The sequence below is a fragment of the Panthera uncia genome, chromosome D2 (assembly GCF_023721935.1).
Source record: "Panthera uncia isolate 11264 chromosome D2, Puncia_PCG_1.0, whole genome shotgun sequence".
NCBI classification, from domain to species: domain Eukaryota; kingdom Metazoa; phylum Chordata; class Mammalia; order Carnivora; family Felidae; genus Panthera; species Panthera uncia.
Window position 1 is genome coordinate 27,919,458 of NC_064818.1, and position 24,717 is coordinate 27,944,174.

General features: G+C 34.0%; 1 protein-coding gene across 9 annotated transcripts in view; it reads right to left on the reverse strand.

Annotated features, from left to right (window-relative positions):
* HERC4 (HECT and RLD domain containing E3 ubiquitin protein ligase 4) overlaps positions 1-24,717 on the reverse strand; it is a 136,110-nt gene that overhangs the window by 82,204 nt on the left and 29,189 nt on the right. For 6 of the 9 annotated variants that reach the window (XM_049645117.1, XM_049645114.1, XM_049645116.1 and 3 more), the window contains 5 exons: positions 19,638-19,709; positions 18,674-18,750; positions 15,495-15,716; positions 14,312-14,403; positions 4,977-5,107 (listed from right to left, as the gene is read on the reverse strand). In XM_049645117.1, coding sequence (XP_049501074.1) covers positions 4,977-5,107; positions 14,312-14,403; positions 15,495-15,716; positions 18,674-18,750; positions 19,638-19,709 — 594 coding nt within the window. The remainder of the gene's footprint in view (positions 1-4,976; positions 5,108-14,311; positions 14,404-15,494; positions 15,717-18,673; positions 18,751-19,637; positions 19,710-24,717) is intronic. The other 3 variants (XM_049645118.1, XM_049645119.1, XM_049645120.1) reach the window with 1 other exon arrangement.

The following is a 24,717-nucleotide window of genomic DNA, read 5'->3' on the forward strand; positions in this document are numbered from 1 at the left end:
TTAAAGGAGAAAAATCATAAATCATTTCAATAGATCCAGAAAGACCAACATCAAATACTTAACAGCCACTCATTAAAAATAAATAAATAATCCTTCTACACTACAAAAAAAGAAAAATTCCTTAATGTGATATAGGTTATCTACAGTAAACTTATGGCAAACATGATACTTAATTGTGAAATATTGAAGGTTTGCTCACAGACAGAACATAGGACAACATGCCTTGATCTTTAGCACTTCTAGTGAACATCAACCTGGTGTCCCAGACAGGACACTAGGACAAGAGATATGTTAAGCATAAGTATTAGAAATGAAGAAATAAAGCTAAACTGATTCACAGATGGTATGACTGTGACACACAGTATAAATAAGTTATGTTGTGAAATCAATAACTGAAAGGGGGTGGCAGTAGAGCCATACAGGAACAGAGTTTTTGTATGTTGTTGAAGTTAACCCAGTATCAATGTGAATTAGTGTTATAACTCCAGGATCTTAAATGTAATCACCATGGTAACCACAAAGAAAGTAGCTATAGAATATACAGAAAAGGACATGAGAAGAGAATTAAAACATTTCACTAAAACAACAACAACAACAAAAGAGACAGTAAATCCAGGAAATGAAGAACAAAAAAGTATAAGACATACAGAAAGAAAATAACAAAATGACAGAAGTCCCTACATCTCATAATTACCTTTAAATGTAAATGGGTTAAGTTGTGCACTCAAAACACAGAGACTGGCAGAATGGTATTAAAAAAAAAAAAAAAAAAAAAGACCAAAAAGTGAAAAGATGAAAAAAGATATTCCATGCCAATAACCAAAAGAGAGCAAAATGGCCATACAATTAGCAGACAAAACAGACTTTAAATCAAAAAGGGTTACAAGAGACAAAGGACATTATATTTCAACAAAAGGTTCAATACAGCAAAAGTAACAATTAAAATCATTTACACATCTAATAAAAGACCATCAAAATATATAAAACAAAAACTGAAAGAACTGAAGGGAGAAATTATTCTGCAATAATGGTTAGAGACTTTAATAACCTTACTCTCAAAAACAGAATAACCACACAGAAGTAAAGAAAAAGAGAATTTGAACAACACAGTAAGTCAACTAGATCTAATAGGGCACACTATTCAACAACAATAATAAACACATTCTTCTCAAATGACATGGACACTATCCACATTAGACCATATGGTAGGCCAGAAAGTAAGTCTCAATAGATTTTAAAAGACACCATATAAAGTATCTTCTCTGAACACAATGGGATAACATTAGAAATCAGTAACATTAGGAAATTACAAAATTCACAAATTTGTGGAAATTCAACAACACACTTTTAAATGACCTATGAATCAAAGAAATCACAGACAAATCAGAAAGACGTAAGAGATAAATGAAAATGAAAACACAATATATCAAAACAAGAAATGAAGGGAAAGTAGTGATAAGGGGGAAATTTACATTCAAAAACAAGAAAGATCTCATGTGAACAACCCAACTTTACAACTCTAAACACAAAGCTAGCAGAAGAAAAATTAGAGCTGAGATAAATGAAATAGAGAATACAAAAATAGCAAAAGTCAGTGGAACTAAAAGCTGGTTTTACAAAGATCAACAAAACTGACAGAAGTTTAACTTGACTAAGAAAAAAGAAAAGAAATTACTAAAATCAGAAGTAAAAGTAGGGGCCCTACTATTAATGCTGCCAAAATAAAAAGGATCATAAGAAGAGTATATAAGCAATTATTTGCCAAAAATTAGATGATTTAGATAACATACACAAAATCCTAGAAATACAAAATTTACTAGTACTACATCATGAAAAATAGGAAAACAGAAAAGATCTATAAACAGTAAAACGACTAAATTGATAAAAAAAAAATCTCCCAGCAAAGAAAAGCCCTACATTAAATAGTTTCATTGGTGACTTCTACCAAACATTAAAAGAACTAAATCCAATCCTATTCAGAGTTTTCCAAAAAACTTGAAGGGGTGTAACTTTCTAACTCATTCCACGAGGCCAACACTGTCCTGATATCAAAGTCAGACAAGGACTCTACAAGAAAACTACAGACCATTATCCCTTATGGACAGTGATGCAAAAATTCTCAATACAATATTAGCAAACAGAATCCAGTAGTATATTAAAAAACTGTACAGCAAAGGCACATGGGATTCGTTCCTGGAATGCAGGGATGGTTCAACATATGCAAACTGATCAAAGTAATTTATAATATTAAGGCAATGAAGAAAAAAACCCATTATTATCATTTCAACTGATACAGAAAAAAAATCAACAAAATTCAACACCCTTTTTTGAAATACTCAAAAACTAATAATAGAAGAACATTACTTCAACATAATAAAAGCCATCTATGAAAAACCCACAATAAACATCATACTCAATGGTGACAGACTGAAAGTTTCCTCTAAGATCAGGAACAAGGCAAGGATGTCTACTTTGAATACTATTCAACAAAGTACTGGAAGTTTTAGCAAGAAAAAGAAATAAAAGGCACCTAAATTGAGAAAGTAGTAAAATTATCTCTGTGTACAAATGATATGATCTTATATGTTGAAAACCTTAGAGATTCCACCAAAAATCTATCAGAACTAAAAAACAAAACAAAAAAAAAGAAACAAAAATCACCAAAACAGCAGGATACAAAACCAAAATGCAAAAATCAATTGTATTTCTATACATTAATAATGAACAATCGAAAAAGAAATTTAAAAAACAATGCCATTTACAATAGTATCAAAAAGAATAAGATATTTAGAAATTGAACAAAAAGATAAAAGATATAGGATGAAAACTACAAAACTTACTGAAAGAAATTAAAGACATAAATGGAAAGACATTTCATGTTCATGGATTGGAAAACTTAATGTTAAAATATCAATACTTCCCAAAGTGATCTACAGATTCAATCCAATCCATATCAAATCATGGAAATGCAAATTAAAGTCATGATGTTTTAAAAGATTTATTTATTTATTTTGTGAGAGAGAGAGAAAGCATGCGAGCAGGGGCCAAGAGAGAAAGAGAATCTCAAGCTGACTCTACTCTGTCTGCGCACAGCCCAATGCGTACCCATGAACCATGAGATCATGACCTGAGCCGAAATCGAGTCAGATGCTTAACTGACTATGCCACCCAGGCACCCCTAAAATCATGATTAAGTAACACTATATATCCAACAGATTAGCAAAAATTTCAAAGTCTGACAATGCCAAATGGGGACAAGGACACATAAATGTGGAATGTAAATTCTGGTAAACAGGGTGACATTAACCTGCAAAATTCAAGTTAAATATCTTCTATGACCCAGCAATCCCATTTTAGGTATATACTTAGAAATACAAAGGTTTATGTATATCATATAACAAATGTTCAAAGCAACATTATTTGTAATTGCCAAAAACTGGAAGCACACAAATAAATGCCTGTTAAAAAAAAAAAAAAGCTACCAAAGACTGCCTACAGTGTGATTTCATGTATTTGAAGTTAACAGTTGGCAAGACTGAACTATATTTTATATGGATATATACTATGAGGCAAAAATCAAGCTAAGCTACCAAAGACTACCTACAGTGTGATTTCATGTATTTGAAGTTAACAGCTGGCAAGACTGAACTATATTTTATATGGATATATACTATGAGGCAAAAATCAAGCTGAGTTAGTCAAACAAAGTATATTTTGCTTTTTGGGAGTCTACCTAATTTAATCCACCAAAGGTGAAGCTCAATTTCAAAGCTGTGACTCTTGTACTTACTCCCAAGAATTGGGAATCAGGAAATCAGTATTCCAATTCAACTTTCAGCAATAACTACTCTCAGGTGTTAATTAACTGCTCAATTTCCTCACTGTTTAAATTTAAAAAGGTGGAAAAGAAAAAGAAAAAAAAGATGACCTATACTTCACCCTCAAGTGTGATGCTACATACAATAAATACAATGTCACATATATATTATTAACATCTTGCCCCAGATAAATCTTTTTGAATAGAGAAAAGTAAAATAATAAGTATAAATGATGTTTCTCCTGTTACTATTACTCCTCACCAGCAAATCAGGCATTTAAGGAAGAATGTTTTTATCTTAGATTCCTAGAATGCTAAACAACTCATTAAAAAAAAAATACCTACTTTCAGCTAGGAACTGCCACCTTCTAGTAATTTGCAAAATGACCAACACAAAGGGAAAAAGGAGAGACACCCCTATATGTTCTCTAGGCCTTTTAGCAAACATGGAATTGGTACTTTGACCACACACACGCAAATCCACAAGAAAGGTTATACCATAGACATAGAGGGGATGGGCACTGTTCAAAAAGGAATGCCGGACAAATGTTACCAAGGCAAAACTGGAAGTCTATGATGATACCCAGCAGGCTGGTGGCATTGTTGTAAATAAACAAAGACAAGATTCTTCTTGCCTAGAAAATTATTGTGCATACTGAAAACATTAAGTACTCTGACAGCCAAGATAGAGCTTCCTCAAACATGTGAAGGGAAATGATCATTAAAAAAGGAAGCCAAAGAAAAAAGTACTTGAGTTCAACTGAAGTGCCAGCATGCTCCAACCACAGAAATACAGTTTGTGAGAACCAATGGAAAGAAGCTTCAGCTACTAGAACTCACTCCCTATAAATTCATGGCCAAGAAGGTGTAAAAAAACAAAAGACCTCTAGGGGTGCCTGGGTGGCTCAATTGGTTAAGTGTCACTCTTGACTTGTCCCAGGTCAGGAGATCATGCATTGACAGCACAGATCCTGTTTGGGATTCTCTCTCCCTCTCTCTGCCCATCCCCCCCACACGTTCCCCTTCCCTCTCCCCTTTCTCCCCCAAAATAAATAAATAAACATTAAAAAAATAAATAAATAAAAGACCTCTGGACTGTTAAAAAAAATTTTAAGTAACTGAATTATAGAGACTAAAATACTCGTATACGATAACTTACCTTCCACAAGCAATCTGAGTGACAATGCTTCCCATAAGTTCAAAAACTTTCCTTGGATTTATTTCATGACTGGTAGAGTTATGACCCAACTGACCATACCCTCCAGCTCCAAAAGTAAACACTCCACCTTCCTTAAAAAAAAAAAAAAAAAAAAAAAAAAAAAAAAAGACAAAACTCTTTATCATTAGAAAGCCTGATGAAAGAAAATAATTTAAGAAAATAAGTTAATCTTTAATACATGGGGTCAATTTTTCTCTTCTATTGTCTCCACAATTTAACAGATGACAGCTGACCTTTCAAGGTAAAATGTTTTAAAACTAAGTTCCAGGTTGAGGTTATTTTCACATATTTTAGAAGAACTTAATTGTGTTCTCATTATATTTAGTTGGAGCCACTATTAAAGAGATACTAATCATTTTTTGCATTGCCTTTCACTATCATTATATTTACTGAATCCCAAGTACATAACTATAAAATATCACAAAACCAAAAAATGGTATCATCTTCAGTTTTCAAACTGGTTATGCTTTTAACATAAAAGCTGAAAGAGTATAAGTAAACCAGAATGCACAAATATACCTATTTTTAACACATAGTTGCTACAATATACAGTTGACCCCTAAACAGTGCAGGGGTTAGGGATGTCAACACCTTCTGCAGTCAAAAATCCACATACAACTTTTGATTACCTAAAAATAGCCTATTTCTGACTCAAAGCCTTACTGATAACATAAACAATAACCACCTTTTTTTTTTTTTTTTGGCATAAAAGAAAGGCTACACAGTTTACCTGTGAGTTTTTTCAAATTGTCACAAATCTCCAAAAACTTTTCCAAAGTATTTGTTGAAATAACCTACTGAGCCACTCAGGCACCCTAAAAAGTACTGGAGTACTTTAAAGCAAACTGTGGTCATCAAATCATCTCACCTATAAATATGTATGTATCTTCAATGGCACAAACCTCTAACATATAAAAACATACAATACAGTAATACTATTATCGCATTTACAAAATTAGTATTAATTTCTTGATAGAAACAGCAAAAGTGTTTTTACTTCTTATGGTTTTTTGTAACTGGTATCATTTTCCCCAGTTTTATTTAGGTATAACTGAATTGCCAAATAAAATTGTATATAAAGTGTACAATGGGATTTGACATATACATACATTGTGAAATGACTACCACAAAGAAGTTAATTAACACATCAACACCTCACATACTTTTTCTTTTTGGTAAGAATGCTTCAGATCTACTCTCCTGGAAATTTCAGGTACAGAATACAGTATTGTTAACTACAGTCACAACGCCATACGTCAGATCTTTAAAACTTACTCATCTTATAACAGAAAGTTTATACCCTTGACCAATTTCCCATTTCTTTACACCCCACCAGCCCCTGGCAGACATTCTACTCTCCATTTCTACAAATTTGACTTTTTCTTTTTAAAGATTTTCCATATAAATGATACATAATATTTATCTTTGTTTGGCTTATTTCACTTAGCATAATGCCCTCCAGATTCATCTATGTTGTTGGAAATGATTTCCCTCTTTTTTTGTGGCTGAATATTATTCCAGTGTGTATGTGTATATACACATATATGTATAAATCTTCTTTATCCATCTACCTGGTAATGGACACTTAGGTTGTTTCTTGGCTATTGTGAAAAACTGCTACAATAAACATGGGAGTGCAGTTATCTCTTCAAGAACCCGTTTTTATTTCCTTCAGATATGCACCCAGAAGTGGAATTTGCTGGGGCATATAGTTCTATTTGTAATTTTTTTTTCTTTCCTGTTTTTTTTTTTTTTTCTTTTTTTAAAGTAGGCTTCATGCCCAGCAGAGTCCAATGTGGAGGTTGAACTCATGACCCTGAGATCAACACCCAAGTGGAGATCAAGGGTCAGACACCCAACCGACTGAGCCACCCAGGTGCCCCACAATTTGTAATTTTTTGAGGAACCTCCATACTGTTTTCCATTTGCACCAGTTTACATTCCCACCAGCAGTGGAAACAAGGGTTCCCCTTTCTTAACATCCTCACCAATACTTGTCCTTTGGTTTTTGATAAGAGTAACCCTAACAGGTGTGAGGTGTTATCTCATTGTGGTTTTGATTTGCATTTCTCTGATGATTGTGATGTTAACATTAAGCACCTTTTCTTGTACCTGTTTGGCTATTTGTGTGTATTTTTTTTTTAAGTTTATTTATTTTGAGACAAAGGAAAGAGCGTGTGCACGAGCAGGGGAAGGGCAGAGAAAGAGGGAAAGAGAGAGAATCCCATGCAGGCTCCACACTGTCAGCACAGAGCCAGACAAGGGACCCAATCCCACAAACTGTGAGATTTTTAACCTGAGCCGAAATCAAGAGCTGGCAGGTAAACCTACTGAACCATCCAGATATCCTTTGTATATATTTTTTGGAAAAGTATCTATTCAGCTCCTTTGTTCATTTTTAAAATAGACTATTTGTTTTTTAGCCATTGAGTTATAGGAGTTCCTTTTATATTTTGAATATTACCCCCTTGTCAGATAAATGGTCTGCTAATATTTTCTCTCATTTCATAGACTGCCTTTTCACTTCAGTGGTGTCCTCTGTGGAGCCGAAACTTTTTTAGTTTGTAGTCCCACCTATTTATTTTTGCTATTGTTGCTTGTGCTTTGACCAATGTCAAAGGGTTTTTCATCCCATGTTTTCTTTTACAAGTTTTAGTTTCAGGTCTTATTAGATCTTTAATCCACTTTGAGTTGTTTTATGAGTGGTAAAAACAGACGTCCAATTTCATTTTTTTACATATGGATAATTTTCCAGCACCATTTACTGAAGAAGCCAACCTGTCCCACTGTGTGTTGTTGGTCCCTTGTCAATGATTAGTTAACTATATATATGTGGTTTTATTTCTGGGCTATCTGTTTGATTGGTCTATGTGTCTGTTTTTATAAAGTTGTATACTGTTTTGATCACTACAGTTGAAATCAGGAAGCACAATGCTCGAGCTTTGCTGTTCTTTCTCCAGATTGCTTTGGCTATTCCTGGTCTTTTTTGGTCCCGTATGAATTTCAAGATTGCCTGCTCTATTTCTATGAAAAATGCCATTGGACTTTTGATAGGGGTTACTCTGAATCTGTAGGTCACTTTCAGTAGTTTGGACATTTTAACAATATTAATTCTTCTAATCTAAGAACATGTGGTATCTATTTATCTTAGGTCTTCAATTCTTTCACTCATGTCATATATAGTTTTCAGTATACAGGTCTTTCACTCTTTGGTTAAATTTATTCCTCCCCCCCCTTTTTTTTAATGTTTATTTTTGAGAGAGAGAGACAGAGAGACAGAGCACAAGTGGGAGAGGAGCAAAGGGAGAGGAAGACACAGAATCCAAAGTAGGTTCCAGGTTCCGAGCTGTCAGCACAAAGCCCGGCACAGGGCTTGAAGTCACAAACTGTGAGACCATGACTTGAGTTGAAGTTGGATGCTTTAACTGACTTAGCCACCCAGGGACCCCATATTCCAAAGTATTTTATTGTTTTTAATGATATTGTACATGGGAATGCTTTCTTAATTTTTCTTTCAGAGTTTGTTCTTAGCGTATAGAGATGCAATTATTTTTGTATGTTGACTTTGTTTCCTGCAACGTTACTGAATTCATGTATTAGTTCAAATAGACTTTTGGGGGGCGCCTGGGTGGCTCAGTCAGTTAAGCGTCCGACTTCAGCCCGGGTCACGATCTCGCGGTCCGTGAGTTCGAGCCCCACATCGGGCTCTGGGCTGATGGCTCAGAGCCTGGAGCCTGCTTCTGATTCTGTGTCTCCCTCTCTCTCTCTGCCCCTCCCCCGTTCATGTTCTGTCTCTCTCTGTCTCAAAAATAAATAAACGTTAAAAAAAAAAAATTTTTTTTCAAATAGACTTTTGGTAGAGTCTTTGGGGTTCTCTATATATATGTCATGTGCAGAGACAATTTTACTTTTTCCTCCCTAGTTTGAACACCTCATTTCTTTCTTTACTAAAACTGCTCTGGCTAGGATTCAGTACTAGAGTAGAAGTGACAAAGGTAGGCATCTTCCATCTTATTCTTGATCTTACAGGAAAAACTTTCACCTTTTCACCACTAAATATGTTTGCTGTGGGCTTGTCATTTATGGTCTTTATTATGTTGAGGTATATTCCTTCTATACTGAGAATTTTTATCATGAAAAGATGTTGAATTTTGCCAAATGATTTTCCTACATCAGGATGTTTATATGACTTTTAATCTTCATTCTATTAATGTGGCTTTGACTGATTTGCAGATGTTGAAACATTTTTGCATCCCAGGGATAAATCCCAGTTGATCATGGTATATGATCATTTTCATGTACTGTTAAATTTGGTTTGCTCATATTTTGTTGAGTTTTACACCTGTGTCTGTTAGGGATAAGTAGCCTGTAATTTTATTGTCTTATGTTGTCTTTGTGTGGCTTTGGTATTAAGATAATGGTGGCCTCATAAAATGCATTTAAAAATGTCTCCTATTTTTTCAAAGAGTTTGAGATGGACTGGCAGTAATTAATTACTAAATGGTAAAATTCACCAGTGAAGTCATCTAATCCTGGGTCTTTCTTTGTTGGGAGATTTCTGATTAATGATTCACTCCCCTTACCTGTTAAAAGTCTGTTTAGATTTTTCTATTTCTTCATGATTCACTCTTGGTAGTTTGAATGTTTCCAGGAATTTATCCATTTCATTTATGTTATCTAATTTGTTGGCATATAATTGTTCATAGTTTCTTATAGTCCTTTTATTTGTGAAGTATGGGTTGTAATGTCTCTTCATTTCTGATAGTGTTTAATCTATCTAAACATCTATCGATTATTTTTTTAACTTTTCAGGAAAAGAGTTCTTAGTTTTGGTTATCTTTACTGGTTTTTTTAGTCTTTATTTCTGCTCTGACCTGTTATTTTCTTCCTTCTGCTAACTTTGGTTTCCCTGCTCTCCCCCCAACCCCCACCAGTACCTTGAAGTATAAATGCTGCTTTTTTGAGATCTTTTTCTTAATGTAGCTGTTTATGTTATAAACACTTTACTGGATTTATGGTGACATAGCTTATTTTTATCTATCTCCCTCAGAGCTGTTTTTGCTGCATCCCATAAGTTTTGGTATGTTGTTTCCATTTTCACTTGTCTCAAGATATTTTACTTCCCTTTTATTTATTTTTCGACCTAGTGACTGTTCAGGAGTGTGCTTTCTAATTTCCACATACCTGCAAATGTTCTAGCTCTCGTCCCATTATTGACTCATACCATTTCATACCATTGTGGCTGAAAAAGATACTCGATATCGTTTCAATTCTTTTTAAATTTGTTAAGACTTGTTTTGTGATCTAACATACGATCTCTCCTGCGGAATATTCTATTGTGCACTTCAGAAGAATGTGTATTCTGCTGCTGTTGGATGGGGTGCTCTGTATGTTAGTGCATTTGGTATAAGTGTAATACAAGTCCAATATTTCCTTATTGATTTTCTGTATGGATGACCTACCTATTGTTGAAAGTAGAGTGTTAGAGTCCCCTACTATTACTACTGTTTATTTCTGCCTCTAGCTCTGTTAATATTTGCATAATATTATTTAGGTGCTTTTGTATTGGGTGCATACATAGGTACAGTTGTTATATCCTCTTCAAGAATTGACCTCTTCAATTTTAATTATTATCTGATACTGATGCCATGTTTAAATTTTCCTGATTATTTTATTTCATCACGACAAAGCACGTCTGGTTGATAATGTTAAAAATAAGCAAGTTAACAAGTTTCACAGCCTAATCCATCCACATTAAGTTTAATGTTTTGATCTGTCTCAATTAATTATTAGGGAGTATAAAATGGAAATTTTCTAATCTTATTATTTCTCTTAGATTAGTTGGAATTCTTCTATAGAGAACTTAATTCATCAACTATTAAGTTATTCTGAAATACAATCTGCAAATAGGAAGCAAGAAAAATGTTTCCTTCTTATTTATGAATTTTTAGAAAAATGAGTTGTCCTAGCAACTTTCAAAGATAAGCAATGATGTTTGCTTTATATTGATTTGAAGAAGAGTATTATAATGAAGTCATGAATTGTTACATATTTGGTATATTTCCATGTATTGCCATTGTTACTTCTTTTTGTGAAAAATTCCTTGATGTTGTCCCACAGACATGACCTTAGTAGTCTCCTTTTTTGTAACACATAATACCCAAAGCTATTCTCACACTTTTTTGTTTTGTTCTGTTTTGCCCCAGATATGAAATCAGACTCTTCTCTAAGAAGCTCCGGTTATTTTTCATATTGAGTCTACTAAATCAAGTGATGCTCACTGCTTCCACATTGTACATGGCTAATTACTTCTAGGACCATTCAGTGGTCATGGAAGAAAAAAAAATTTTTTTAGAAGAAAAAGAGTAAGACTTCCTACTAACACTTCTGATTAAAAGTAAAGATCACAATGGGTGCCTGGGTGGCTCAGTTGGTTAAGCATCCAACTCTAGATTTTGGCTCAGGTCATGATCTCAAGGTTTTGTGAGTTTGAGCCCTACGTCAGTCTCTGCACTGACCCTAAAGAGCCTGCTTGGGATTCTCTCTCGCTCTCTGTCTCTCTTTGCCCCTCCCCAGCTCATGCTCTCTCTCTCTCAAAATAAATAAACTGTAAAAAAAAAAAAAAAACTTATTAAAAATAAATAAAAGTAAAAATCAGGAGATTTTAATTTAATTCTTATTGTTTTATGTTTCTTTTGTCTTAAGCTGAAAACCATAGTTTCCAGTAACAGTAAAGTACTTATTTGCTTTTTCTTATCCTGTATGTAATATATTGAAAATAATACTATCAATTTTACTACTAACAGGAAGACTACAGAATGCAGTTTAAAATTTTTGTGGCAATTCGGTTTATATTCAGGCTATTTCCCACTAGTGATATACAACAAAACACTGCACTGTAAAAGGACTTAAAAGAATTCTCCTTTTGTAGTAGTGCCACTATTTTTTTTATTTTCAATTGTTAGCAATTGCTTAAAAACATATGTTTGCTTTTTAATTATATGTAACAGTTTCTAAGTTGTAAAGTCAAAATGATAAGGCAAGGTACATTTGATCTAGCTATTACATTTTTAAAAATATAAATAACATATAACATGTTCATCTTTTATCCCTGCTTATACAAAAGGCAATTATTCTGTACCTTCCTCTTTTTACTTAACAATACATGCTGAAGATATTCCACAGCATAATACAGAGATCTGCCTTATTCTATTTTACAAGTCATGTTTACATGTTTAAATGTTAAACACCTGTTTTACAAGTCTTGTGTGGTTACCACAGTTTATTCAACTAGGCTGCTACTGATAGACATCTGCATTCTTTCATTCTTTTGCTATTAAAATAAAGCCACAATTAATGACCTTGTGCATATATAATTTCCTATCTTTAGGACAGATTCTTAAAAGTAGGATTGCTAAGTCAAAAGATGTATGTATATGTGATTTGCATAATGAATTTGTTTTTTAAGCTTATTGATTTGAGCTTATTTTGAGAGAGAAAGTGCGGGTGGGGGAGGGGTGGGGAGAGAAGGAGAGAATCCCAAGTAGGCTCTGCACTGTCAGTGCAAAGCCCAATGTGGGGCTGGAACTCATGAACTATGAGATCATGACCTGAGCCAAAATCAGATGCTTAACCAGCTGAACCACCCAGGCACCCCTGATTTGCATAACGAATTGGTAAATTAACCTAAAAAAAGTTGACATCTTTATGATAGTGTGTTCATACCCATTAACATACCTTTCTTTACATTATTTATTCTGTTTTTAAAAGTCTGTTTAAATTTTTCCTGATGTTGTTTTCCTAATACAGGTTTTGCACAAGAAAACTGCTTTGTCCTAAATTAGTAATCCTAATTTATTTGCAAGAAATTCTTCCAGAAAAACAAAAGATATATGGATATGGAACTATATTCTAACTTAAATCAAGGGAAATAAAATATTTTCCTATTGGGATATTTAAAACTATCTGATTTTGTTAAAAATAATATTCTCCCAAAATTCCAGTGAACAAGTATCACCAGCTACTCTCTTGAGAGGAACACAGAAGACTGGGATTTAAAAAAAACTCAATAGCTATAAATAGTTACATATCCTAAGAAAATAAGATAAGTGGTTATTTGAAGGGCTGAATTTGATAAAACATTAACGTTGTGAGCCTTCCCACCACAAAGTTAACACCAAGGAATAATACACAAGATATTTTTTTACACTAGTATTTCAACATAGACTTATTTAAAAAAAACAAAAAAAACTAATAACATAGACTTATTTCTTCTAAATACCTATGACAGAAGAGAACAACTAGAATTTAGAACATGCCAACATGATTTAATAAGACTTTAGTGATTACATCTGTAACTTGATAAAAATCAATAAAATACAATAAGATTGGCAAATAAGTAAAATTTCCTTACTAAAAGGCAAGTACAGTAATATAAAAATTTTAAAAATCAATTTTTATAATTAGTCATATTTTTAAAAGTACTGAATATACTATACTTGAGAACTAAGAAAAATTCTTATCAAAAAAAAAAAAAAAAATCCCAATGTGGGTGTGTAGAATTTTGTGTGTGTAGAAGTCTGATTAGAAGTTAACTTTTTCTTGCAAATTTATGTACTATGCAAATTGAAGATAAAGCAAACACATTCACATCTAATTCAGCCAATAAAAAATGTGCCAATAATATTCCTGGTAAAGGTTAATCTAAGGTTTTTATTTTCATTTTCCTTCCAATCACTAGAGAACTACATAGTAATGATAATGTAATGGCACATACCCAAGAAAAGAAAGAGTTAAAACCATTAATGAGACTGTGATGAAAGCTCATTATAACTGCATAATTCCTGGCCTATGGATAATAGATTCATTCTCCTCTATTACTTGTTATATGGAATTTATAAGCCCAATGAGAGTTAAATTAAAATGAGACAGTTACACAATATAAACGGGATTGATACACATAGCATGACAAGTATGACAAACTAAAAGGGAACTTTTTCATTCAAAATATTCCTAAAGCAGTATTACACATGAACTTGAGAAATTCAACAAAATGTATTATCACATTTAACAGATCATAATTCACATTACATAACCTGAAACAAAGTTGAAAATTAAGGTAAATTGTTTTTGACAATAATTTAGTGCTTTTTTCAAGATTATTTTTTAGACATTAATTAATACTCAAGTTCTAAAGTAAATATCATGAAAACATTCACTAATTATAAAATAACTACCATGAATAATAATAAAGAAGTTTTATGGGAATACAATACCTTGGTTAGTGCAGCAGTATGATCTTCTCCACAACAAATATAAACTATTTTCTGAGTTCTTAGTGACTTTAGTAAATTAGGAACATACCTATCTGAAAATTCCAACAAGAAATGTTAATGGTATTCTTAAATTAAAACTCTTCTAAAATGTGTTTCCTTTACAGCTTCCCAAGCTCAGTAGACAATGGCAAATAATTTTTAACTGTAAGTCAATGATTTTGTAGTACAAGCCAAATTAACTGGGTTCCCAGATCTTTTTAAAGGAGGGTTTTAAAGAGTAATTTAAGTGTTAAAGTGCCCTAACACCAATCTACACAGAACTAGAAATCAAGGAATTTCAAAACTATCTGTTTCCAATACACACACATCATTCTTTATATTTACCTCATGATAATTAAGCTCACAGGATTCTATTTAAACGCATGAAAATTATACTTCCTGCTACTTTGTAGCAGAAAAAAAAATGTCCTAATCTGACATATTTTTCTTATGCACAATAAAATATTTTAAAATTCTGAGTGTTATTTGCTTATCATTACCAGTTGCTAGTTACTAGACCAACGACTCACTTTTGTCCACTTAAATCATGACAATTATGTTGAGCTTGATGAAATTAGTTTTTGTATTTCAAATATTGGCATTGAACTTATGCAGTTATGAAAAATCAGTTCCAAGATCCTAACTTGTTTCAAGTAATTATAATTTTTTAAAATTCAAATTGTTTATTTTCAAGACTCCAGAATCCATGTTAAAAGTGAAGCCCAAGATAAAGATTTAATGACTCAGATTATTTAAATACTTCCTTGAAAAACTCAAATAGATTAACACTCCATGTTACTTTCCAGAATAATTTTACAACTTCTTTCCACCAATGATGGCCAGTAATGTGATTTCCAATTTGCAGTAATGTTTTTCACAACTTTCTTTTAATGAACATCTAAAAACAAAGATTTTTATCCAGATACACTTTCTAGAGTTTATTTTGCAATAAGATGGTATTTTCTGGCCTTCCCACAATCCCTTAAAAAATATTACCAAATGGAATTTTTAAATAAATCTTTTATCCCCTTCTCCGTATCAGGAAAGATATGGGTACATTTCTTCCTGATATTAAGAATCACTGATCCATCTCAAAAGATCATCTCTTTTTAAGTACATTTATCTATAAATAATGAAAACCTACCATTTTCATCATTAAGACCTAGTTGACCAAATTTGTTGCGTCCCCATCCAAAAATAGCTCCAGAAAGGGTGAGTACAAAACTATGGGCTCCTCCTGCTGCCACTTGCATGAAAGGGATTCCAAGCAAAGACTTGATCAGCTGTGGTGAGGCTTGCTTTTTACAGTCAATGCCTAAACCCAATTGGCCATATTTATTTTGTCCCCAACAGAAGACTTCACTTGCTGTAAAACAGAAATTATAAAATTAACTATTTTTCACATACATACAAAATTTCATTTGAACATCATCAGTTATTTTGAGACATTCTTCCTCTCATCAAATAGAAATACATATTCCCCTTTTATATGGAAACATGTAAGAACATTCTGTATTGGTACACTTACAGTTTGACCAACTTTACTAATAAATGGGTAAGTCACATAACTGAGGGTAGTCTAGTCTCATTTCCTTACATTCCTTATGATAGAACCACCTCTTTTTAATATTCCTCAAGTCTCACTTTTATTCTTTGGTTTATCCCAAGAGGCACTCAACCAACTCTTCAGTTATTATATGCTGATCACATTCAAAATTTTATCACTAGACCAGACCTCTCTTATAAGCAATAAACCCATGTATCCAATGCTTATGTGGTATCTACACTTGGATATTACAAAGGCACCCCCAGCTCAGTGTGTTCCAAACAATTTATGACCCCCCTTCACCTCCCATATGTGGACCTATTCCCAGTGTTCTCCATCTCAGTATGTGATATTATAACTGAGTCAGTAACACAACCCATAAACATGGAGAGTCATCCTTAACTCTTCTCTTACCTTATACACAGATTGTTATCAATCTATCACATACCACCACAGTTTTCCTACTAAAGAAAAATATGGCACATAGATCCACTCCTCACCATCTCACCTGATTCTACTTGTCACTTTTGCTCCCCCAATTGCCACCCTGTTTTGCAACTTTAGACATCTTTTTATTTATTCTTATTAAGTGGCACTAATAATTGTTTTCAAAATTCACACGATAAAATAGTATACACTTAAAAATAAGTTTCCCTCTAAAAATTAGACCCCCAGGTCCTCTCCCAAGAGACAACCACTCTTACCAATTACTGGTATGTACTTCCAGAAATATACTATGCACATACTAGCAGACATGTGTATATATACATAGAGGTATTATTAAAATATAGATTTGATAATGTTGCTCACCTGAAAAAAATAGAGCAGTGCCTTCCCACTGGTACTGGGATAAGCACTTTTAACAACGTTAAAAGTAATGTTCTACATAATCTACCTGTTTCCAAGCTCCTTTCATATCAGTCTCTTCCCTCACTCACTCTACTCTAGTGACACTCGTCTTCCTTTACATTCTCCAATGCTCACTTCTCACACGCTTACAGTTCTCTCTGTGTAGACCTTCCCCTCATCTTTGTCTAGTTCACTTCTACTCTCTCCCAGAAGGAAGCAGGTTTCCCTGGTGGCCCATATTAAGTTTAGTCCCCTGCTACATGTTTTAAATAATCCTAAACTTTTTTCTTTACAGTCCCTTTTCACAGTACATAATTATATTGTAATTTATGTGAATATGACCGTACCATTAGGTACCAGCTAGTAGTGTACTGCTTACCCCTACACATTGTACACTCTAAAGTGCCTAGTTCATAATGAGTGATCAAAAAAAAAGAAAATCATTAAATGAGTAAAATACTGCTAAAGCCATGAAGCTGAACAAGGCAAAAGAATCCCTGTAAGTCAAGGCAGAACTGCCCTCCTCATCAGTAAAACCTTTGGGTTTAAATTTATTTGGGATCTACCTACCAAAATATCAAAAGAGCTGACAAAATAACAACAAAGAATACAGAGATGCCAGCTTCCCCACTGCCTATAGAAATGCAAATGCCTTAATACTGGCATTTAAGGCCTTTGTAACACATTACCTCAACTGAAGTATCAGTATGTCTCTCATGTTCTCACAATACCCACATAAAACTATATGCTGATACTCAAATACACAAAATACTTTTCCTGATTTTATGCCTGATTTTTTTCCTGATTTACTGGTACTACCTCTTTAACCAATCCTCAACACTTCCTCTAGCTACTTCTCAACATTTCTCTAATTCTGAATAAATTTTGTTCATCATTTAAGACTTGTATCAAATACCCAGTCTCTTATTGTTAACAAGTCTCTTATTGATTTGAACAAATTACACTTTTTTCTTCATTCACATAGCATTTTACTTCGACCTTGACCAAAATAGTACAGTTTTTTTCTGCCTCAAACTAGTTATTTATTTGTATATCTGCTCCCTCCACTACATGTCATGATCCCTAAAATAATTTGTTCTGGTCACTTTGGCTCCTCTCACTGCCACCCTATGCTGTCTGTAACTGTATTATCTTACCTGTATTTCCCCACAGCTCTAGCCTAGTGCTACATTCACAGTAGGCCTCACTAGACATTTGATGAATTAAATAATAATAATAATGAAGCCACTGGAACTTATGCTTTAAATGGTAAAGACCAACATAGTAACCCATGCCACAATCCTTAGCTGGCATATGAAGAAGTTAAATGAATAAGAAACAAATGCAAACAAAGCTAAGAGAATGCTTATAGCCTTCTTTGTTACTGTTCACAAAAAGTCTAAGATCCTAAATGAGACTGAGCAAGTTATAACCTTCCCCATCTATGAAGGCTTAGCATTTATTTAGCACACTATAGAACAATTAGACACAAAAATCAACTTCATGTCTATATACTAGCAACAACAATTTGGAAATGATACTGTTTACAATAAAAAAATGTCAAATATCTATGGAAAAATCTAATAGAAGATGTGTAAGACCTCTCCACAGAAAACAACAAAATACTATTGAGAAAAATTAAAAGGAGATTGAAATGAGGGACATAACATGTTCAAGAATTAAAAGATTCAATATTATAAGGATTTTCCTAAAACTGATTTACAGAAACAATTTAATCCCAGTCAAAATCCCAGAATATGTGTGCCTGTGAAGACTGGCAAGCTAATTCTAAATTGTATATGGATATGAAAAAGATCAAAAAGAACCAGGACAATCCTGAATAAGAACAAAGTTGGAGGACTTTCTGCTCAATTCAAGTACCATGTAATAAGACTGTAAAAGGGCAAGAAAATGAAAACAATACTTACCTTTAGAAAGTGCAAGTGAATGATAGTAACCACAAGCAACCTGTACTATCTGGATATCTGACAAACTTTTAATATTTCTAGAAAATAAAAAAAGAGATCAAAATCAGTTAATTCCATTTAATAAATGGATCCTGAATACTATTTATTAATGCCATTTACTGACAACCTACTAAGTGCAAGCAGTTTCCTACTGACCTAGTTATTTCATGGTATTTTTATACAAGTCAATTTACCCAACTATTTATGCGAACAACAGTAAACAAAATCTAGTGTGAAAAAATTAAGAGGTGTAATAAGAAAACACTTTGAAAAAAGTATTTAAGCAAAGTAAACTAAGCTCATGCCTCGAGTATTCCTCAGTGTTTTTATAATTCAGATGTTTTATCAAAATTAAAAAAAAATCTTTAGCTTAAAGTGTGAAACCTGGCAATACATTTGTGAAACAAATGTACGTGAACTAATTTGTCTAAAATTGGTGTTTGGCTTCATTTAATACATGTTGTCTATAAGGCTCCTTAAGAATCAACAGAGATTCCTATCATGTGGTGCTACCAATTCACAGATTATGAAACCTATTCCTTTTGAGCTATCCTTTACCTCTGCATCTAAATCAGTGATACTAAACAATTTTTTAGTAGAGAAATTTACTCATCACATTTATTATGATCACTGATACGTTCAGTCATATTTCTACCATCTTGCATTTTTTCCTTATATTTTTATAGTTTCTTCCCCCTGAGCCCAATTTTTGATTTTTCCTTAAATGTAACATAATCCTAAAGGCTAATTTTTAAAACATTACAAAAATCAAGCAACTTTTTGCATCAATCATCCCAGGTGTTTTTTATGCATTTCCCCTCCTCCTAGTCATTCTGTTTTTCCTGAATGAATGTTTTCAAGATAGAAAGGGGGAAGGAAACATAATATGTTTCTTATTTCCCTTTACCTGATACTGCCACCTGACCTGATTCTGCCATATGAGAGTCCGGAGCAAGTTCTGACCAGAGTGTCGATACCCATGATTTTCGGGAGGCAGCTTCAGCAAATCAAATTTTGAGCAGGAGAAAGGAGAGTTACTCTAATTCCATATTGTTGTACAAAAAATATTTTTATTTAGTGGATATATGTTCTTAACTACAAAACCTGAGGGCTGCACTGCTCTAAATTAGCAAAATCCAGTAGGTTAGCAGGATCCAATGCACCTTCAGATTTTCAAATGTAGCAAAATGCCATTTTTCTGCAATTAGCAAAATCAAACACTAGCAATGCAAAAACAGAAATAAAAAATAAATGGATTTGTGCAACTGTGCTGAAGTTATTGAACATTCACTTTTACTGTTTTTGAATATCAGGCACATGATACACTGACCAGTGAACTATATGAAGTATTTTTTAAAATGTATTAACTGTTTTTAAAAACCTGTTCCAGGTACCGAGTCCAAATAAAATATTTCAAATATTACACTCTCATAGCACCTTATGTTTTCTTCCTTCACAGCATTTATCACTGTTAAATACTAGTGTACTTATTCATTTAATTATTACTAGTGTACTCTGCTAAACAATAAGCTCTGTAAAGGCAAATTATGTGTCTTATATCCATAGAATTCCCAGCGCTTACCACAGTGCCTGGCAAAAAGTGTGTAATGAATACACTGATAAAGGATAAATGAGTTTGCAAAGTCTTTGAGGCTGTAGTAGTAAACCATTCATAAAGTCTGCCCCCAAACTTCTAAATTTGCATAGCAATTTATACTTGGTGACTTCCGCATTTCCAAAATTATTATAAGGTTTGGTATACAACATAAATGTTAATTTCTTTGGCCATGTCTGCAACAGTGACAAGGAAAGATACTGTACTGCACTGTACTGCGGCATTATTGTTTATGGGGTGCCTGGATGACTCAGTTAAGCATGCAATTTCAGCTCAGGTCATGATCTCAAGATTCGTGAGTTCGAGTCCCACATGGGGCTCTCTGCTGTCAGTGCAGGAGCCCACTTTGGATCCTCTGTCTCCCTCTCTCTCTCCTCCTCTCCTGCTCTCATGTACTCACTCTCTCAAAAATAAACATTAAAGGGGCGCCTGAGTGGCTCAGTCGGCTGAGCGCCCGACTTCAGCTCAGGTCATGATTTCACAGTTTGTGGGTTTGAGCCCCACATCAGGCTCTGTGCTGACCTCTTGTTCAGAGCCTGGAGCCTGCTGCAGATTCTGTGTCTCCTTCTCTCTCTGCCCCTGCCCCACTCACACTTTGTCTCACTCTGTTTCTCAAAAATAAATAAATGTAAAAAAAATTTTTTTTTTAAAAAGAAAAGAAACATTAAAAAAAAATTTACGCTAACAATCAACATAGCTCTACCATTAAAAAATACTTTTTCTGGGGCGCCTGGGTGGCTCAGTCGGTTAAGCGGCCGACTTCGGCTCAGGTCATGATCTCGCAGTCTCTGAGTTAGAGCCCCGTGTTGGGCTCTGTGCTGACAGCTCAGAGCCTAGAGCCTGTTTCAGATTCTGTGTCTCCCTCTCTCTGACCCTCCCCCATTCATGCTCTGTCTCTCTCTGTCTCAAAAATAAATAAACATTAAAAAAAATTCTTTTTAATCTAAAATTTAAATATGTTTAAAATTGAGTGAAATAAAGAAAATAAATTTTACTTTTGACCAAGCTGATAAGTCAAACATCTTTAATTAGTTTCTATAATCCAGAAACCGCTGTTTTCACAAGGATCATATTATACCACCCTGTCATACTTTTTATTGCGTATGTCCAAGAAACAGAACTTTTAAAAATACACTACAACTTTATGGCCTACAATTATGTTTCTAAAGGTTGTGTGGAAAAATATGTATTTCCACTCATACCAAACTAACAGATAGTAAAATCAGGCTTAAAACGTTTTTATAAAGGCAATAACATATGTCCTACATAAAAAAAAATAACTAGGCAGAAATCAGAGACCAGCATTGGTATTGAAGAATTTTAGTCTTTCCCCAAGAAGTAGTGATTTCAAAACAAAATAAAATTAGAAGTAGGAAAAGATCATTGAAGTCGTATAAATTCCAAATGTAATCTATTATTAATTTTACATTCTTTCATCTTAAAGTGTTGCTTTATTTAAATATTCTTATCTACTAGCATAAAAGTGGATTTTGTTCTCAAGGAAGTACAGCCTAATGTGAATCATCATTTTTCTGATCATTCTTATAAAAATTACAAACACTAATTTTGGGGGTGCCTGGGTGGCTTCAGTCGGTTAAGCGTCCGACTTCGGCTCAGGTCATGATCTAACGGTCCGTGAGTTCGAGCCCCGCATCAGGCACTGTGCTGACAGCTCAGGGCCTGGAGCCTGCTTCCAATTCTGTGTCTCCCTCTCTCTCTGACCCTCCCCCATTCATGCTCTCTCTGTCTCAAAAATAAATAAACATTAAACAAAATTTTTTTTAATTATAAACACTAATTTTTAAAAATCTATTTACATACAGTTTTCACCGATCTTCTATACGTTTTATTCAAGATGAATGAGAAATTTATGAAGCTGGCTGATACCTCTAAGCATACAGAAAAGGCCTTGCAGCTAAAAATGATTTGGCTCCCAGAAAAAATAAAATAAATAAAATAAAATAAAAATGATTTGGTATCAAAATTTAAAAAGAAAAAAAATCACTGGCAGTCTTTCACAAAAATGTATTTCTACTATGTCGTATATTGCTTTGATTTCAAACCTATTTATGACAAAAATGAAACTGTTCTTAAGAGTAAAGTTGTTGTGATATAAAGATGAAGTAAGTTGTGTCAGGATGTCATCATCTCATCTGCTCTGGATGAACTCAGTGGCTTAGCTGCTGAGAGGCCAGCCCCACTGGGGGCTTATCAAGAAAAACTATAGCAAGAGAACATTTAGACTATAAATACTGAGAGTTTGTGAGGATTATTGCAGAGTCTTAGGTCTTGGCAAGGCTACTCTTTGCTGATCTAAGCAGTTCTCCAAGGACCTTAGAGCAATTAGCTCCAGCCATAGTAAAGGAGACTTTCTTTTTAGTTTATTTATTTTGAGAGAGAGAGACCGAACATGAGCAGGGAGGGGCACTGAGAGAGGGAGGGAAAGAGAGGGAGAGAGAGAATCCCAAGCAGGCTCCATCCACACTGTCAGTGCAGAGCCCAATGCAGGCCTTGAACCCATGAACTGGGAGATCATGACCTGAGTTGAAACCAAGAGCCAGATGCTTAACTGACTGAGCCACCCAGGCGCCCCCATAGTAAAGGAGACTTTTTAAACCTCAGTGGTAAAAAAAAAAAACCAAGCAGCATCCCTGGGAAAAAGATCCCCTCACCCGTCAACACATGCTAGGTGCATCCTTCCCTAGCAAGGTGCTCTAAAACAGGACTTTTATATTTGTGCTGGCAGGAGGACATCAGCTCTCAGTTGGCTAAGCCATCTCTCCCTAGTACCAAGTCATACGAATGTATATCTCAGCTAAATTTGATCTTTATTACTATCATCTCCTCTTGCTTGAAACAATAGTGTGATTTACCTATCACTGGTTTGGAGTATGTTATTTATTTACTGGCTTAATAACAGACATTATCCCATATGCTACTGGCTTGTGAAATTCCTGCAGTAAACCTGTGATAAACAGATTGCTGGCAAAGACAAACTCAGCTTCTGAGCATGAATTGCCTCAAAACAAAATACTGCCCTTTCACACATGAAAATATCAGTAAAAATATGTATATATCATAACAAATCAGATCAGTCCGTTGAAAACTGAGTAGGTTGAACAGGAAAAATGCCTTAACACAGAGCTTAAAATTAATACACATATTTAGCAAATACAAAAACATAAAAGTTTAAACCAAAACGACTCACAAAAGATCTCTTTCAGGTCCCTATCCAGGTTCATAAAATAATAAAGTCACAAATACATAATTTATTATAGGGCATTGTTCAAATAAACTCATATAATAAACTATTCTATATTTAATTACCTTTCTTTCCATTTAATAAGAATCTACGGATTACTGACTGAAATCCCCTATACGAGAAGTGAACAGCAACAAAAATACAAGTATGATTTTAAGAAACCAGTAAACATAAAAGAGATTAGAAAGTTTGGACCTAAATCTTGGTTTTGAGAATACTGACTTAGACAATCAAACATGTAAGTCCCTTTTCAATCCTAAATACACACAACTTAAAATCTTAAGTTAAAAATCCCATTCTACAACAATTATTTATGGAGGGAATAAAAGCAGTAGAGGATATGACAAACGTGAGGTCACTATGTTTCTATGAATGCTTTGTATTATTACCTAGCCAATAGCCATTTGGTTGCAAATTACCATTTTCTGAAATAAATCTAAATTGAAATGACTAAAAGAATTCAATTTATTTAGCTTAAGAAAAAAAAAAAGCTTCTCCAAAGAGCACTATCATTAAGAGATATTAAAAGCATAATGAGGGGCGCCTGGGTGGCTCAGCCGGTTAAGCGTCCGACTTCAGCTCAGGTCGCGATCTCGCAGTCCGTGAGTTCGAGCCCCGCGTCAGGCTCTGGGCTGATGGCCCAGAGCCTGGAGCCTGCTTCCGATTCTGTGTCTCCCTCTCTCTCTGCCCCTCCCTCGTTCATGCTGTGTCTCTCTCTGTCTCAAAAATAAATAAAACGTTAAAAAAAAAAAAAAATTAAAAAAAAAAAAGAGTTTAAAAGCATAATGAAAGTTGTGTTTGTTATTTAATTGTTAAAACAGAAGAAATAAAGGGAGGAGCACCTGGGTAGCTCAGTTGGTCAAGCATGAGATTTCAGCTCAGGTCATGATCTCCCAATTTGTGGTTTGTGAGTTCGGGCCTTGTGTTGGCTCTGTGCTGACAGCTCAGAGCCTGGGGACTGCTTCAGATTCTGTGTCTCCCTCTCTCTCTGACCCTCCCCCCATCTCTCTCTCAAAAATAAACAAATACTAAAAGAAGAAGGAGAAGAAGACAAAGAAGAAGAATGAAAATAATAATAATAATAATAATAATAGGGAAGAAATTGGGGGAGTTTTATGGAATTTAGTT